The sequence below is a fragment of the Saccopteryx leptura genome, chromosome 10 (assembly GCF_036850995.1).
Source record: "Saccopteryx leptura isolate mSacLep1 chromosome 10, mSacLep1_pri_phased_curated, whole genome shotgun sequence".
In the NCBI taxonomy this organism is placed as follows: domain Eukaryota; kingdom Metazoa; phylum Chordata; class Mammalia; order Chiroptera; family Emballonuridae; genus Saccopteryx; species Saccopteryx leptura.
Window position 1 is genome coordinate 35,569,403 of NC_089512.1, and position 19,705 is coordinate 35,589,107.

Consider the following 19,705-nt stretch of genomic DNA (forward strand, 5'->3'; position numbering starts at 1 on the left):
CTCAACTTTTCCATTATGAGATGGGTCCACATTGGTAGCCTATGGAAAGTTTTACTTTACACCTAATATTAAAGCCAAGAAGTTTGCCTAATTAGGAAAATCCCACCCTCCGTCCCAAATCTGTGAGCACCAAAGAAGTAGGAAACATGAGTCCAGATAAACAGTTAAAAAACTCAAGAACTCCTTGGTAAACTAGAAATTACCCTATTTAGATTTTTCATTTGATCCTTTTTTATACCTTATCACCTTAATGCCTCTTGCACTCCACTTGAGCAGTGGTCTTTAACTCTTTTGTGGTCACAGACACCTTTGGAAAGACGATGAAAGTTACAATCTCCATCTGCAAAGTTTAGAAAATTTTGCACATATTTTCAAGTGTTTTCCAAAAGCTAAGAGAACCATTGTTTTGATCCAAAACCAAAGATTAAGAGGTATATTTAAAACTTTTTAAACAAAGAAGGAGATAAAGTTATTCTGGGATGTGGATAGGAAGAAATCTCTAAGATGTCTTAGAGAAAAGGTAGCAAGTAGAGGTTTTATTCCTCTTGAAAAAAACCATGGCAAATTTCAAACCTGAGTCCACCACCCCAAGGTGTCTTTGAGTTGTGGGTGTTGGGAGTGAGCCTTTGGGTCCATGGCTTTTTGGTCCACCCACAGGGTCTTCAAAGCCACTAGAACCATTTGTTAAATGATTGAACAGTGCCATCAAGAAAAAGCTTTAAAATGACTGCATCATTTAAGATATTTAAGCAGGGATGACATCAGCATAATGGTGATGTAAGAGATACTTCTGATCTCTCTCCTTGAAATTTTAAAAAATTGAACAACTATAATGCAGTGAAGGAACTCTAGCTGGGCTCGCAAGTGCATCTGAAAGATGCCTGCACCTAATGGACTAAAGATGGGGTGGATGAAAAGGGGAATGGAAGATGAACACACTTGCAGTGGGCTTTGGAGAGGAGAGGAGATAAACCTGGAGTGACTGGGTTTTTTTTCTTTATTGGACTACAGCTAGGAGGGAAGCTTGGGCTCTCTAGATTTTTTTGGAGGGGTACAGAGAGGGAAACTCAGAGTGATTGGGTCTCCTTCTTCCAGGAAGAGTGGTGAGATAGAGGGGCAGAGGGGGAGACAAACCAAAGTGGCCAGAGGATGGGGTCATGGCCAGTGTTCCCATAGACTGTCTGCAGCCCACACTTGGCAGAGACAGAAAAACTGAAGTGTAGCCTCCAACCTCCAAGAGCCTGTCTCCCTCACCTAACAGTATGGAGAGTGGCAGAGAAAAACCCTAAAGCTAGCTCTCCAGAACTACCCTCTCCCCTGAAGAATAGAGGTGCTCCATGATCGATCTCCAGGTCTGTTGAGATGTGGGAAGGAGCACCTGGAAGCCTGAGATCGCCATTGTTAGAGCTGTAAAGCTGGAAAGTTGAAGTAGTAAAGCCAAAGCCATAATGCCCTCACAACACGGCCCACACACCAATGCAACTGTGGCCCTATGTACATCATTGCGATAGCAATATATCAGCAGAGGACAGCCCAGTAACTTCACAGAACTAAAAGTTGTGATATAGCAACATCTACTGGAAGAAACCTCAAAACCAAAATTTATCCCCCCCCCTTTATCCCTTTGTTCCTTTTTTCTTATTATTCATTTTTCTTTTTCAGTTTTGAATTTCATATTTAAAATTTTTATATTTTTATTCTTATTTTTTTGTGGGTATTTCTTGATTTTTTTGTTTGCTTTCTATTTTTTTCTGTGGGTTTTCTGTTTTACTTTGTCATTTTTTTAATTTTTATTTTTTTATTGTATTTTTAAAATTTTTTCAATGTTCTTTAGTTGTTTTATTGTTAGGGTTCTTAACAATACAATTATAAAATGCCATCAAGGAAGAAGAAATCAAATGCCATAGCTACAAAAGACAGAGACATAGTTCAGAAAGAAAATAAAAAACCTCCAGAAAAAAAATCTCAGTCACACGGAAGTATTAAAGTTAAATGATAGAGAATTCAAAATTGAAGTTCTGAAAATATTTCATAAGATGCAAGAAGACACCAATAGGCCAACTGATGAGTTCAGTAAAGAGATTGAAACTTTAAAAACAGAGATGAAGAACTCAATATGTGAACTAAAGACTGAGGTAACAAGTTTAGTTAATAGAACAAGCCAGAGATAGGAAAGGAGCAGTGACATCAAAGACAGCCAACTAGAGATACTACAGAGAGAAGAGAAGAGAGATTCACGAATTAAAAAAATTGAGAGAGCTCTACAAAAATTGTCTGACTCCAGCAGAAAGAGTAATATAAAAATAATGGGTGTATCAGAAGAAGAAGAGAGGGAGAAGGAAATGGAGAGCCTATTCAAACAAGTAATTGATGAGAATTTCCCAAGCCTATGGAAAGAGTTAGAGCTTTGAATCAAAGAAGCAAACAGAATGCCGAGTTACCACAACCCAAGCAGAGCATCTCCAAGGCAGATCATAACAAAATTGTCAAAAATCAATGACAAAGAAACAATCCTCAAGGCAGCTAGGGGAAAAAAAAACCATAACATATAAAGGAAAGCCTGTTAGGTTATCATCAGACTTCTCAGCAGAAACTATACAAGCCAGAAGAGAGTGGACCAAAACATTCAAAGTACTGAAATAGAGAAATTACCAGCTAAGAATATATGTCCATCAAAGCTATCCTTCCATTTTGAAAGAGAAATAAAAACTTTTACAGACATACAGAAACAGAGGGAATTTATCACCAGAAAAACCTCACTGCAGCAAATACTCAAGGACCAGATACAAAGAACAAAACAAACTAAAACTACAAGTAAAAGCTCCAACAAAGTCACTCTAAAAACAAGGATATTACAATGATACAATAAAAGGCAAGAGGATAAAGATCTGCAGTAGCAAAGGAGGATGGAGTGCAGAAGCACTCATATGACAAAGAACTCTTGTACATAGGAACATTTTCATTTTAATAATCTAATGTTAACCACTCACAAAAAAAGCCACTACTGAAACACACAACTTAAAAAAGAAAAACAGGGAAAAGAAGTATGAAATACCACTAAACAAAAACAACTGACATTCCAGTCTACCTGAATCATTACCAGCTAGAAGCAGCAGTCATTGGGACTTGGACGTGAGCTGCAAAGTATAGAATTGTGACAACAATTCCAGTGCCATGCGGACTTTTCCTGGATGTGGACTTTTCCTGGACTCCTGCTCCTTGTGACAGCTCCTAACAGACTGAACTGGGGTTGGGTTGCATTTTTCAGGGATTTGGCATGGTGTTGGGGCCAACTTGGACTTGGTGAACATGTTAAGGACACTACTCTTTTATGGATTCTTGCTGTATTGGCCAAGAGTTTGCTTAAAGACTTTAATCACTGTAAAAAAAATTAGAAGACTGGATAAAGAAGATGTGGCATATATACACCATGGTATACTATTCAGCCATAAGAAATGATGACATCGGATCACTTACAACAAAATGGTGGGATCTTGATAACATTATACGGAGTGAAATAAGTAAATCAGAAAAAAAAAAGAAGTAGCATCATAATTTAGAGTTGAGAGGGACTTAATGAGTGCTCTCACACAGTCTCCGCATTTTGAACATGGAAGCACTCGGGATTTACCCAGGCTAGTTTCTTATCTGTGGGGGTTCCAGGATGTGAGCTTGGTTTTCAGCCTTGCAGCCTTTCGTCTATGACACATAGGGGTGATTTGGATGTCTGTCCTGTTGCAAAGACTATTTGGAGGTTTTATTTGCAATTTAAAAATTAACATTTTTGCCTGACCTGTGGTGGCGTAGTGGATAAAGCGTTGACCTGGAAATGCTGAGGTCGCAGGTTCGAAACCCTGGGCTTGCCTGGTCAAGGCACATATGGGAGTTGATGCTTCCAGCTTCTCCCCCCTTCTCTCTCTCTGTCTCTCTCTCCTCTCTCTCCCTCTCTGTCTCTCTCTCTCCTCTCTAAAAATGAATAAATAAATAAATAAATAAAATAAATAAAAATTAACATTTTATTCATTGAAGTCAGATTCAGAAAACCTGCACTTTTAAGTTCAGCTTGCAAATCTTATTCTATTTATAAAATTAACAAATATTAATAATTTCTTTCAAAGGAACTTGGAACAGTATGATGTTTAAATAGGATATTTAGCTGATATACTCAATTTTATATTTAAGTACTTTAATTTTCTAATTGATTAATTTCTCCAAATATTTAAATCTAAAAATTCAATGTATTAATATAGTAAATCTAAAATTCTCTGAAGTGCTGTAATATTACTTGCAAATTTAGTGAGATCTTTTCCTTAAAAATGGCATTTAAATCAGATACCAAATTAAACATTTTAAATTGTAAAAAAAAACACAAAAAAACAACTGACAGAAATAAAAAAGAAAAGAACCAAATAAGACACACAGCTATCAGAAAACAAACATAAAATGACTATACAATATCCTCAAGTGTCAATAATTACCCTAAATGTAAATAGACTGAACTCACCAGTAAAGAGCCACAGAGTAGCAGATTGGATCGAAAAGCAAAACTCAACCACATACTGCCTTACAGAGACACATCTAAGCTACAAGGACAAAAGTAGACTCAAAGTGAAAGATTGGAAAACGATTCTCCAGGCAAATAATATCCAAAGGAAAGCAGGTGTAACCATACTCATATCAGACAATGCCGACTTCAAGACAACAAACATAACCAGAGACAGAGATGGACATTTCATAATGATAAAGGGGACACTGTATCAAGAAGACCTAACACTTCTTAATATATATGCACCAAACCAGGGAGCAACAAAATATATAAAATATCTTCTAATTGATCTAAAAATAGAAGCAGACAGAAACATGATCATACTTGGAGATTTTAACACACTGTTGACAGCTTTAGATAGATCCTTGAAACAGAAAATCAATAAAGAAATATCAGAATTAACGATGATCTGGACAAAGTGGACATAATAGACATTTATAGGACATTTCATTTTCAAAACATCAGATTATACTTTCTTCTTTAGTGTGCATAGAACATTCTCAAGGACACACCATATGTTGGGCCACAAAACTAACATCAACAAATTCAGGAAGACAGAAATTATACCAAGCATATTTTCTGATCATAAGACTTTGAAATTAGAATTCAACTGTAAAAAGGAAGTAAAGAAACCCATAAAAATGTGGAAATTAAAAAATATACTTCTAAAATATGACTGGGCCAAAGAAGAAATAAAAGCAGAGATCAAACAATATATACAGACAAATGAAAATGACAACATGACATATCAAAAAGCAGTAATAAGAGAGAAGTTTATATCATTACAGGCTTATATCAAGAAACAAGAGAGATTCCAAGTAAACAACTTAACATCAAACCATAAGGAATTAGAAAAATAAGAACAAAAGCAACCCAAAGTCAGCAGAGGAAAGGAAATAGTAAAATTAGAGCAGAAATAAATAAAATAGACAACAAAAAAAAAACTATAGAAAAATTAACACAACAAAGAGCTGGTTCTTTGAAAAGATCAATAAAATCAACAAACCACTGGTGAGACTCCCTAAGAAAAAAAGAGAAAGGGTTCATATAAACAAAATCCTAAATGAATGAGGATAAATTACCACAGACATCATAGATATATAAAGGATCATAGTAGAATATTATAAAAGATTATATGCCACCAAATTCAACAACCTCAAGGAAATAAATAAATTCCTAGAACTATACAATCTTTCTAGACTGATCCATGAAGAAGTGGAAAACCTAAATAGATCTATAAGCAGGGTGTAAATAGAAATGATTATCAAAAATTTCCCGCAAAACAAAAGTCCAGAGGGTTACACTAGTGAATTCTACCAACATTCAAAGAAGATTTGGTACCTATCCTTCTCAAAGTCTTCCAAAAAATAAAAGAATACTCTCCAACACATTTTATGAGGCCAACATAACCTTCATACCAAAACCTGGCAAGGACAACACACACACACACACACACACACACACACAAAACTACAGACCAATATCTGTAATGAATACAGATGCAAAAATCCTAAACAAAATACTAGCAAATTGAATAAAACAACACATTAAAAAATAATACATTATGATCAAGTGGAATTCATTCCAGGACCACAATGAAGGTTCAACACACAAAAATCCATCAATGTAATATACCACATCAACAAAACAAAGAACAAAAATCATATGATCCTATCAATAGTTGCAGAAAAGGCATTCAGTAAGATACGACATCCCTTTATGTTTAAAACACTCAATAAAATTGGAATAGAAGGAAAGTACCTCAACATAATAAAGGCCATATATGACAAACCATCAGCTAATATCATACTAAATGGTAAAAAATGAAGAATCAGGAATGCGACAAGGTTGCCTACTTTCTCCACTCTTATTCAACATAGTTCTGGAAGTTTTATCGGGAGTGATCAGGTAAGAGAAAGAAATAAAAGGCATTCATATCAGGAAAGAAATAAAAGTATCACTTTTTGCAGATGATATGATCCTGTATATAGAAAACTCCAAAGACTCCACCAAAGAACTATTAGAAACAATAAACCAATATAGTAAATAGCAGATACAAAATCAATATATATACAAAAGTCTACTGCTTTTCTATATGCCAACAATGAAACTTTGGAAAATGAACTCAAAAACAAACAAACAAACAAACAAAAAACAATTCATTTTACAATTGCAACAACAACAAAAAAGTACCTACAAAATAAACTTAACAAAGGATGTGACGGACCTATATACTGAAACTTCTAATACATTATTGAAAGAAATTGAAAAATATGCAAAAAATAGGAAAATATTCCATGCTCATAGATTCAAAGAATCAACATAATTAAAATGGTCATATTACCCAAAGCAATATAAAAATTTAATGCAATCTTCATCAAAATTCCAATGTCATTTTTTAAAGAAATAGAACAAAAAATTACCAGGTTTGTATGGAACCATAAAAAACCCTGAATAACCAAAGCAATCATAAGGAAAAAGAATGAAGCCAGAGGTATCACATTACCTGACTTCAAATTATACTATAGAGCTATGATAATCAAAACAGCATGGTATTGGCAGAAAAATAGACATACACACCAATGGAATGGAATTGAGAGCCCAGAAATAAAACCACACATATATGGACAAATCATCTTTGACAAAGGAGTCAAAAACACACAATGGAGAAAACAAAGCCTCTTCAATAAATGGTGCTGGGAAAATCAGAAAAACACATGCAAAAGAATGAAACTTGTGTACAACTTGTCCCTCTGCACAAAAATTAATTCAAAATGGATCAAAGACTTAAATACAAGACCTGAAACTATAAATTACATAGAAGGAAATATAGGTACTAAGCTCATGAACTTTGGCCATAAAGAACAAATTATGGGAGGTGACGTCAGAGTAATGGCGGGGTAGGAAGTGATACCGATAAATCTCCCCCAAAACTCAACAAGATCTTCAACCAGAAACAGAAAAACCTATCCTTGGAGTCTCCAGATGTTTCGCAATACACCCGAAGGTATGGTCGAGTGAAAAATTGGCTAAATATATAACCAAACCCCGAAGGAAATAGGGAGTAAGAAATGCTCCGCCTTCTTCACTAACCTAAACAGGGCGGCTTTCTCTGGGATCTGTGAATATAGAAACTGAGGCGGGCAAAGGGGGTGAATAGATCCAGGCCGTGGCACAAACGGCCGAACCAGGCTGTGGCACGGAGATCCAAGCCGAGGAAAAACTGATCCTGTGGCAACCCGGGCAATACAAGCTAACACTAGCGCCAAACCCAAAGAAAGAAAGACAAGCGGGGCAGCCATTTTACCCAATCTCCTGGTCGGTGCGCGCAGATACTGGGTGAGAGATTTCTTCCTAAGCCCCGGGAGTGGGTGCCCGTGTTACCCCACAGAGAGGCAGAGTCAGAGGCCTTTCTGTGGGCTGAAAACAGAATCTCTGGGCAGCCCCAGCACTCTGGGAAAGCCACGCACGGGAGGAAGCGAGAACTAATTCCAATGGTGGAACTTTTACGTGCTGGTAGGGGATTCACTCAGAGGGAAACGCGGCCGTCCTCATATCCTGGTCTGCGCACGCAGATAGTGAGCGAGAGATTCCTCCGAGTGCCTCGGCAGTGCGCGCCCATGTTATCGCACAGAGGGGCAGAGTCAGGGGCCTTTGTGTGGGCCAAAGCGGAATCTCGGGCCGCCCCAGCGCCTTGCAAAAGCCGCGCACGGGGACGGAGTGAGAGCCAATTCCAACACTGCAACTTTTCCATGCGGTTGGGGGTTTCACTCAGAGCGTGAGACTGCTGGCCGGATATCCTGGTCTGCACGCACAGATAGTGAGCGAGAGTTTCCTCCAAGCGCCCCAGAAGTGGGCACCCACCTGTGTTATCGGACAGAGTGGCAGAGCCAGAGGTCTTTGAGTGGGTGGAAACCCCGTCTGATTATGCTAGCAGCTCTGACTGACTGAGCCTTACTCAGAGCCCTGTGCTGAGTGGAAATAGAGTGGGGAGTTGCCAGCTCTTTGAGCCTCTTACTATCCAGGCAGAGGCAGCAGCAACCCCATAGCTGGATTATCAGGTTACTAATTGAGGAAGGAAAGACTAGGAGAAAGGCTCCAGGAACACGGACTCTCTCACTGTCGGAGCCTATAAATGCTAATGAGCCAAGACTGTCAACGAGACTAAAGCACAATACATGACATTGCCATAGAGACTTATCAACTGCAAACCTCTACCTGAGCATGCCAAAGGGGCAGAACCCGGGGTACAGAGTCACCGACCAGGAAGAGGGAGAGAAAAGAAAAAGCAAGAAGATAACCTCTCAAAATCAAGAATAATCTGCAGACTTTATAACCTATTCCATTTTATTATATTTGTTCATTTGTTTCTCTTATCTTCATTCTTGATATTTTTTTTCCTCCTTCAATTTGGTCGATTAATTCTCTGCCGGTCTTACTCTCTCCTCTCCTTGAACTACACTACCCATAAGTGTTACATCTCCCATTATCTTTTCTCTCCTCTTCCTTTCTCTCTATGAGGGTTGCACTCCAAAACCCTTAACTCTCTCTCTCTCTCTCCTCTTTTTTCTTTTTTCTTCTTTTAGTGGTTCCCTCTTTTTTTCTCTCTCTCTCTTTCTTTTCTCCCTCTATATTAGGTTCTTCCTTTCTCCTTTACATCTCCTCTCATTCAAACCTCAATAACAAACAAATTATCTTATCTGGGACTCAAACTTATGTTTGTGGCATTTTGGGGGGTTTTTACTTCACCTTTTTAACTCACTAGCAGTTCTCCCATCCCTGGTTCTCCATTTTATCTAGTTCTTGTTCCACTAAATACAATAGTAATTTTTTAATTTGTCCCCCCATTTTTCTGTTTTCCTCTTATTCCTCTCATCATAACTCTTAGTCAACCAACACCTAAAAGCAAATCATTTTATTCTTGACCCAAATTTTTTACTTATTTGCTTTTTGTGGGTCCATACCCCCTTCTTTTTTCTTTTCTTTTTTTTGCCCCTTTATTACTTTTCCCCAATTCAGGCCCTCCATTACAGGCATTGTTTGTTATAATTCACAGTTCACCACAAAATTTTCTCAAGAAAGAGGGGAGAGGAGAGGAGAGGAAAAAAGGAGGGGGGCGAATAATTTTCTTTTTTTAAAATTTTTATTTTATTTTATTTTTCTTTATTTAATTATTAATTTTTTTTAAAAAAACAACTCTTCGATTTTTTATTTTTTAACTTTTTATTCTTTATTAAATCTCATTAATACTATCAACAAAACCACCCTCAGATGCCATTAAGGAAGAGAAAATCGAATATCATGGATACAAAAGAAAGAGAGGTAACACAGCTAGATGAGGAAAAATCTATGGAGAAAAAAATTTAATATATTGGAAACCTTGGAGCTAAATGACAGAGAATTCAAGATAGAAATCCTAAAAATCCTCCGAGATATACAAGAAAACACAGAAAGGCAATTTAGGGAGCTCAGAAAACAACTCAATGAACACAAAGAATATATGTCCAAGGAAATTGAAACTATAAAAACAAATCAAACAGAAATGAAAAACTCAATTCACGAGCTGAAAAACGAAGTAACAAGCTTAGCTAATAGAACAGGTCAGATAGAAGAGAGGATTAGTGAAATAGAAGACAAGCAACTTGAGGCACAACAGAGAGAAGAAGAAAGAGACTCAAAAATTAAAAAAAATGAGATAGCCCTACAAGAATTATCTGACTCCATCAAAAAGAATAACATAAGAATAATAGGTATATCAGAGGGAGAAGAGAGAGAAAATGGAATGGAGAACATACTCAAACAAATAATAGATGAGAACTTCCCAAGCCTGTGGAAAGAACTAAAGCCTCAAGTTCAAGAAGCAAACAGAACTCTGAGTTTTCTTAACCCCAACAAACCTACTCCAAGGCATATCATAATGAAATTGACACAAACCAACAGCAAAGAAAACATTCTCAAGACAGCCAGGGAAAAGAAGAATACAACATATAAAGGAAGGCCCATTAGATTATCATCAGATTTCTCAGCAGAAACTCTACAAGCTAGAAGAGAGTGGACCCCAATATTTAAAGTCCTGAAAGAGAGGAACTTACAGCCACGAATACTATACCCATCAAAGCTATCCTTCAAATACGAAGGAGAAATAAAAACATTCACAGATACAGAAAAGATGAGGGAATTTATCATCAGAAAACCCCCACTCCAGGAATTACTAAAGGGGGTTCTCCAATCAGATACAAAGAAGAAAAAAAGAGCCACAAGTAAAAGCTCAAGAACACAATAAAACCAAATTTAAACTGTGACAACAACAAAAAGAAAGGGGGGAGAGGATGGAGAGTAACAGTAGCAAAGGACGATGGAGTGCAAAAGTACTCACTAAATAGTGCGCTACAATGAACATGGTAGGAACCCTTTTCATTACTTAAAGGTACCCACCATTGAAAAAACCACCACAGAAGCACATGAGATAAAAAAGATAGCAACAGAGGAAAGATGTATGAAATACAACCAAATAAAAACAAAAGATAGAAAAACGAAAGAGAAGGATCAAACAGATACAAAACTAACAGAAAGCAAGATATAAAATGGCAATAGGGAACTCACAAGTGTCAATAATTACACTAAATGTAAACGGATTAAACTCACCAATAAAAAGGCACAGAGTAGCAGAATGGATTAAAAAAGAAAATCCAACTGTATGCTGCCTACAGGAAACTCATCTAAGTAACAAGGATAAAAACAAATTCAAAGTGAAAGGCTGGAAAACAATACTCCAAGCAAATAACATCCAAAAAAAAGCAGGCATAGCAATACTTATATCTGATAATGCTGACTACAAGACAGCAAAAGTACTCAGAGACAAAAATGGCCATTTCATAATGGCTAAGGGGACACTGAATCAAGAAGACATAACAATTCTTAATATATATGCACCAAACCAAGGAGCACCAAAATATATAAGACAGCTACTTATTGATCTTAAAACAAAAACTGACAAAAATACAATCATACTTGGAGACCTCAGTACACTGCTGATGGCTCTAGATCAGTCATCCAAACAGAGAATCAACAAAGACATAGTGGCCTTAAACAAAACACTAGAGCACCTGGATATGACAGACATCTACAGGACATTTCATCCCAAAGTGACTGAGTATACATTTTTCTCCAGTGTACATGGATCATTCTCAAGAATTGACCATATGTTGGGCCACAAAAACAACATCAGGAAATTCAGAAAAATCGAAGTTGTACCAAGCATATTTTCTGATCATAAAGCCTTGAAACTAGAATTCAACTGCAAAAAAGAGGAAAAAAATCCCACAAAAATGTGGAAACTAAACAACATACTTTTAAAAATGAATGGATCAAAGAAGAAATAAGTGCAGAGATCAAAAGATATATACAGACTAATGAAAATGACAATATGACATATCAGATTCTATGGGATGCAGCAAAAGCAGTGATAAGAGGGAAGTTCATATCACTTCAGGCATATATGAACAAACAAGAGAGAGCCCAAGTGAACCACTTAACTTCACACCTTAGGGAACTAGAAAAAGAAGAACAAAGACAACCCAAAACCAGCCGAAGAAAGGAGATAATAAAAATCGGAGCAGAAATAAATGAATTAGAGAACAGAAAAACTATAGAAAAAATTAATAGAACAAGGAGCTGGTTCTTTGAAAAGATCAACAAAATTGACAAACCCTTGGCAAGACTTACCAAGGAAAAAAGAGAAAGAACTCATAGAAACAAAATCCAAAATGAAAGAGGAGAAATCACCATGGACACCGTAGATATACAAAGAATTATTGTAGAATACTATGAAAAACTTTATGCCACTAAATTCAACAACCTAGAAGAAATGGATAAATTCCTAGAACAATACAACCTTCCTAGACTGAGTCAAGAAGAAGCAGAAAGCCTAAACAGACCTATTAGTAGAGAAGAAATAGAAAAAACCATTAAAAACCTTCCCAAAAATAAAAGTCCAGGTCTTGACGGCTATACCAGCGAATTTTATCAAACATTCAAAGAAGACTTGGTTCCTATTCTACTCAAAGTCTTCCAAAAAATTGAAGAAGAAGCAATACTTCCAAACACATTTTATGAGGCCAACATAACCCTCATACCAAAACCAGGCAAGGGTGGCACAAAAAAAAAACAAAAAACTACAGACCAATATCTCTAATGAATACAGATGCTAAAATACTAAACAACATACTAGCAAATCGAATACAACAACATATTAAAAAAATAATACATCATGATCAAATGGGATTCATCCAAGAATCTCAAGGATGGTTCAACATACATAAAACGGTTAATGTAATACACCATATCAACAAAACAAAGAACAAAAACCACATGATCTTATCAATAGATGCAGAAAAGGCTTTTGATAAAATACAACACAATTTTATGTTTAAGACTCTCAACAAAATGGGTATAGAAGGAAAATATCTCAACATGATAAAGGCCATATATGATAAACCATCAGCTAACATCATATTAAATGGCACTAAACTGAAGGCTTTCCCCCTTAAATCAGGAACAAGACAGGGTTGTCCACTCTCTCCACTCTTATTTAATGTGGCACTAGAGGTTCTAGCCAGAGCAATCAGACAAGACAAAGAAATAAAAGGCATCCATATCGGAAAAGAAGAAGTAAAGGTATCACTTTTTGCAGATGATATGATCCTATACATCGAAAACCGCAAAGAATCCACAAAAAGACTACTAGAAACAATAAGCCAATACAGTAAGGTCGCAGGGTACAAAATTAACATACAGAAGTCAATAGCCTTTCTATATGCCAACAATGAAACAATTGAGAACAAACTCAAAAGAAGAATCCCCTTCACGATTGCAACAAAAAAAATAAAATACTTAGGAATAAACATAACAAAGAATGTAAAGGGCTTATATAATGAAAACTATAAACCATTGTTAAGGGAAATCGAAAAAGATATAATGAGATGGAAGAATATTCCTTGTTCTTGGCTAGGAAGAATAAATATAATCAAGATGGCTATATTACCCAAAGCAATATACAAATTTAATGCAATTCCCATCAAACTTCCAATGACATTTTTTAAAGAAATAGAGCAAAAAATCAGATTTATATGGAATTATAAAAAACCCCGAATAGCCAAAGCAATCCTAAAGAAAAAGAATGAAGCTGGGGGCATTACAATACCTGACTTCAAACTATATTATAGGGCCACGACAATCAAAACAGCATGGTATTGGCAGAAAAATAGACAGACCAATGGAACAGAATAGAAAGTCCAGAAATAAAACCACATATATATAGTCAAATAATTTTTGATAAAGGGGCCAACAACACACAATGGAGAAAAGAAAGCCTCTTCAATAAATGGTGCTGGGAAAACTGGAAAGCCACATGCAAAAGAATGAAACTGGACTACAGTTTGTCCCCCTGTACTAAAATTAAGTCAAAATGGATCAAAGATCTAAACATAAGACCTGAAACAATTAAGTACATAGAAGAAGACATAGGTACTCAACTCATGGACCTGGGTTTTAAAGAGAATTTTATGAATTTGACTCCACAGGCAAGAGAAGTGAAGGCAAAAATTAATGAATGGGACTACATCAGACTAAGAAATTTTTGCTCAGCAAGAGAAACTGATAACAAAATAAACAGAAAGCCAACTAAATGGGAAATGATATTTTCAAACAACAGCTCAGATAAGGGCCTAATATCCAAAATATACAAAGAATTCATAAAACTCAACAACAAACAAACAAACAATCCAATAAAAAAATGGGAAGAGGACATGAACAGACACTTCTTCCAGGAAGAAATACAAATGGCCAACAGATATATGAAAAGATGCTCATCTTCTTTAGCTATTAGAGAAATGCAAATCAAAACTGCAATGAGATACCACCTCACACCTGTTCGATTAGCTATTATTAGCAAGACAGGTAATAGCAAATGTTGGAGAGGCTGTGGAGAAAAAGGAACCCTCATCCACTGTTGGTGGGACTGTAAAGTAGTACAACCATTATGGAAGAAATTATGGTGGTTCCTCAAAAAACTGAAAATAAAACTACCTTATGACCCAGCAATCCCTCTACTGGGTATATACCCCAAAAACTCAGAAACATTGATACGTAAAGACACATGCAGCCCCATGTTTATTGCAGCATTGTTCACAGTGGCCAGGACATGGAAACAACCAAAAAGTCCGTCAATAGATGACTGGATAAAGAAGATGTGGCACATATACATTATGGAATACTACTCAGCCATAAGAAATGATGACATTGGATCATTTACAGCAAAATGGTGGGATCTTGATAACATGATACGAAGCGAAATAAGTAAATCAGAAAAAACCAGGAACTGCATTATTCCATACGTAGGTGGGACATAAAAGTGAAACTAAGAGACATTGATAAGAGTGTGGTGGTTACGGGGGGAGGGGGGAATGGGAGAGGGAAAGGGGGAGGTGTAGGGGCACAAAGAAAACTAGATAGAAGGTGACAGAGGACAATCTGACTTTGGGTGATGGGTATGCAACATAATTGAACGACAAGATAACCTGGACTTGTTATCCTTGAATATATGTATCCTGATTTATTGATGTCACCCCATTAAAAAAAATAAAATTATTATAAAAAAAATGTTAAAAAAAAAAACAAATTATATGAATTTGACCACAAAAGCGAGGGAAGTAAAGACAAAAATAAATTAATGGAACTATATCAAACTAAAAGGTGTCTGCACAGCAAAAGGAACTGACTACAAAACAAACAGGCAGCCAACTAAATGGGAGATGATATTTTCAAGCAGCAGTTCTGATAAGGGGTTAATATCCAAAATATATTAAAAAATTCACAAAGCTCAGCAAGAAACAAGCAAACAATCCAATTAAAAAATGGGAAGAGGATATGAACATACATTTCTCCCAAGAGGACATACAAATGGTCAACAGATAACGAAAAGATGCTTATTTTCACTAGCTTTTTGAGAAATGTAAATCAAAACCACAATGAGATACCACCTCATACCTGTTAGATTAGCTATTATCAACAAGATAGATAATAACAAGTGTTAAGAGGCTGTGAAGAAAAAGAAACCCTCATTCACTGCTGGTGGGAAGCAAATTAATACAATCATTATGGAAGAAAGTATGGTGAATTATCAAAAAATTAAAAATAGAATTACCATGTGACCTAGTTATCCCTCTCTACTGGGCATCTACCCCCAAAACTCAAAAACACTGGTACGTCAAGACACATGCACCTCCATGTTCATTGCAGCATTATTCACAGTGGCAAGATATCGAAACAATCCAAGTGTCCCTCGATAGAGGATTAAATAAAGAAAATGTGGTATATTTGTACAATGGAATACTATTCAGCTATAAGAAACAATGACATAGTGACATTTATGGCAACATGGATGGGCCTTGAAAACATTATCCTGAGTGAAATAAGTAAATCAGAAAAAATTAAGAACTGTATGATTTCACATATTGGCAGGATATAAAATTTAGACTTATGGACACAGATAAAAGTGAAGTGGTTACCAGGGAGAAGGAAATGTGGGGGAGGGGGAAGGGGATTTGAGTGAATTGGGAGGGGGAGGGGGAGGGGTTGGGGGAGTAGAGTAAAGAGGTACAATTATAAGGTGACAGAAATGATTTGACTTTGGGTGATGGGTATACAACATAATCAACAGTTCAAATGCTATAGAAATGTTCACCTGAAAGCTATGTACTCTTACTGATCAATGTCACCGTTAAAGTTAATTTTCTAAATAAAGTTTAAAAATTAAAAAAATACAGTTAAGCAACAAATTCAGGTAAGTTATTGCAAGAATAATCATAACTTTCACCAGTAGGAATTCTTTTGATATTTTTTTTAAAGTGGATTACATTAAAAAATAATAAATTGGTCACTTTCAAGGTAAAAAGAAATGTTCAAAGCAACTCAGGAGGTGTGTGCCTCTTGGAAATTTGCTCCCCTAGCAATTTAGATTTTCCTGGTACTTTTTTCCTATCTATCTATCTATCTATCTATCTATCTATCTATCTTTCTATCTGTCATCATTTATGGTCCACACAGCTATCTCCTTAGACTACTTTTTCTACCTTTCTTAAAGATTCTCTTGGAAGATGTCAAAGTTTCAAAAATAGGAACATTTCAGATTTTATCTAGAAGTGCTTCCAGCATTGCCCGCAGAACATTCTGCAATCACAGAAAATTTCTATAATCTGCACTGTCCAAAATAGTAGCTGCTAGCCACATGTAACTACAAAGCACTTCATATGTGGCTTGTGTGACTAAACATGAATATATCCTTTTGTTTCATTTTAAATAATTTTATTTAAGCTTAAATAATCAGCCGTGGCTCCAAATGGGAGAGTATAGCTCCAAGCTGTTATATTAAAGAAAATGGTTACATGGTAGGGTTGTCTAGCCCTGAGGCAACAAATCAAACCTTAGATTAAATGTGATTAGAGCAAATTTTTAATTCTCTGGAAAAGAATGAGAGGCAGGGAGAGGTAGTTTAGATGATTTGAAAACCCCGCACAATTTCGTATTCTTACTGAGCACGACAACTCCATCTCTGTCCCCCACTGAAACCTATATTGCAATTGCACAAGTGCTTAATAAAAGTAAATGGCTTCGCTTTCAGATCCCTTTTTAAACCCCTTTTCCCTAGGGCTGAAAAAGTCAAAATTATACTGGCAGAATGGAGAAAGAAAAAAAAGGAAGTGGCTTGGATAGTTGAGCAACTATGGCATCAACTCCCAATAGCCACAGGATCTGCTTCCTGCAAGTCTGGTTTGTCCCAGACAGCTCCATCTGGGCACCTGGGCATCCAGGTGCCCTGGCAGACGACCGCTTACGGAGGGCTTACCGTGATGGAGGACTTCCCTGCCGTGTTCCCGTGTTTCAGCAAGGATTTGGACAGCTTCCTCTGGGAAACAATCTGCACAGAGGAAATGAAAGGGGGAGATATTGGTCATATAACTGAAGGTCTACCTTGTAATTTCTCCTCTACAAAATTCTGCATTCACCACTCCATGTCCATTAATTTTCCAAGGATCTTCCACGAACCTCTCCTAAATACAGGCTATTCCCTTTTTCGTCTTATGGCATGTGATGTAAAAGAATTTGTGACAAATTACAGATAATTCAGTCAGTTAGAAGATGGTTTAATTGCTGCTGAGAAATTTTATATCAATATTAGATGGCAAATATGGATATAGGTACATTAAGATAAAGTAGGGAAAGTATCAGAATGATCTTAAATTAGCACTAAAACATCTTTGCAAGTGGGGGACAGGGTGCAGGGAGGGAAAGAAATCAAAGATTTAAATATATACCTTTTGTATCTATTACCTCTAGAGTTCTATTTTTAATATATTCATTAGGAAGCTATAAAGTAAGTCGTCAGGAAACTGATGTTCAGACAAGCCAAGAGGAGTAATTAGGGCCCTCTCTATGATTAAGTGTTAATGTATAACGTGCAATGACAACTAAAATGGTTATTATAGTAGGAGCTATTTTTAGCAGAGCCTGCTCCAACTCCCCTTCTCCCCCTCTTTCTTCCTTTTTTCTTTTTGAAAGAAAAGTGTGGCAAGGCATTGAGGCCCTGATGGGTATGCTACCCATGATTCCTGAAGGACAGCTGGCTTAAAAGAATCAAGTGAAAGCTATGCTTTTTGCCAAGAGAAAACAAAGTCACCCTGTATATTAAGCAGCTTCTATCTAAGATGACCCACAATGACACTCACATCCTAATATTCACGCCATTGTATAATTCCCTCTCCTAGAGTCTGGGATGGATCCAGGACTTGCTTCTAATGAACAGAATACCATAAAAGTAATGGGATATCATTTCTGAGATTAAGTCGCCATTGATTGTGCCTTCCTTCTTGCTCACCACCTCTCACTCTCTCTCTCAGAGCCTCCTGGGGGGAGCAAGCTGCCATGTTGTGAGAGGCTCATGTGGCCAAGACTGATGTCTCTAGTCAACAGCCAGTGAGAACCTGAGGTCTACCGAGAGCCACATGAGTGAGCTTGGTGGCAGGTCCTCCCCTAAGTTGAGCTTTGACATAACTCAACAGCAGCCTGAGAGAGACCCTGACCCAGAGAACCCAGCCAGGCTGCCCCGACACCCTGATTCCTGACACACACAAACTGTGAGCTGTTTGTTTTTTTAAAGTTGTCAAGGAGGAGGGTAACTTTTTATGCAGTATTATATAACAATACACATATTATTCACAGAAAGAGAGGAAAGGAGATCACTGTGAAAAGCAGGAAGACAAACCTATTCTCTGAAGTTCTTATATATTTTTGTCTCTGTGTTAGAGCAATAAAAATTCTGAGTGTGTTAATGTCAAATGCAAAAAGTTCAGGGAAGTTTTCTAGGCCAAGCAGATCTAAAGATATTAATGTTTAGTCAGCTATAATCTGAAGAGGAAAGAGTATTTCTGGAAAACAATCACCTGGTGATGATGACAGTGACAATGACAATGAGAACTTCCATGTAAGGAATACATATTATGAGGCAGATGCTTTATTCACTACAAATATTTACTTAGCCCTTGTAGATGCTGAGCTTGGTGCTAGGCACGAAAAACAGGATGGTAAGCAAAGCCAGATGCAATTTCTGACTTCATGGAGTTTGTGTCCTATTGGGGGAAACAGAAATTACCCAAAGAAATAAACAAAGAAAACTCATCACAAAGGAGATGCACTTGGCCATGGAGGAGACAATGAATGAACACATGGTGGGGTGGATGAGAGAAGACCACTTAAGAATCTCTTGCAGTGGTCCAGGCAAGAGACGATGGTGGCCATGGAGATGGAGAGATGAGGCTGGAGTTATAAGTTATTTAGATGTAAAAAAATCAGAATCTGGAAATGGATCAAGAGAGGGAGGCATCATAAATACATCACTGGATCAGATGGCCGTCCCATTCACTAGGACAAGGGATTTGAGAAGAAGACATTAAGTTTGGGGGCAAAGAATATGTGTTCAGGTTTGGAACAGAAAATAGATTGGAGTAGGCTGAAGAGAAGAGGAAGAGGGAAAGAAATTGAGCAAAAACATGAAGACACATCTTTCAGTAAATCTGGCTGTGGCTGGGGAAGAGAGAGAGAATA

General features: G+C 36.9%; 1 protein-coding gene across 5 annotated transcripts in view; it reads right to left on the minus strand.

The window, feature by feature from the left end:
* CPNE4 (copine 4) overlaps positions 1–19,705 on the minus strand; it is a 518,608-nt gene that overhangs the window by 132,095 nt on the left and 366,808 nt on the right. For all 5 annotated transcript variants that reach the window (XM_066350415.1, XM_066350417.1, XM_066350418.1 and 2 more), the window contains exon 4: positions 17,451–17,522. In XM_066350415.1, the coding sequence (XP_066206512.1) occupies positions 17,451–17,522 (72 nt within the window). The remainder of the gene's footprint in view (positions 1–17,450; positions 17,523–19,705) is intronic.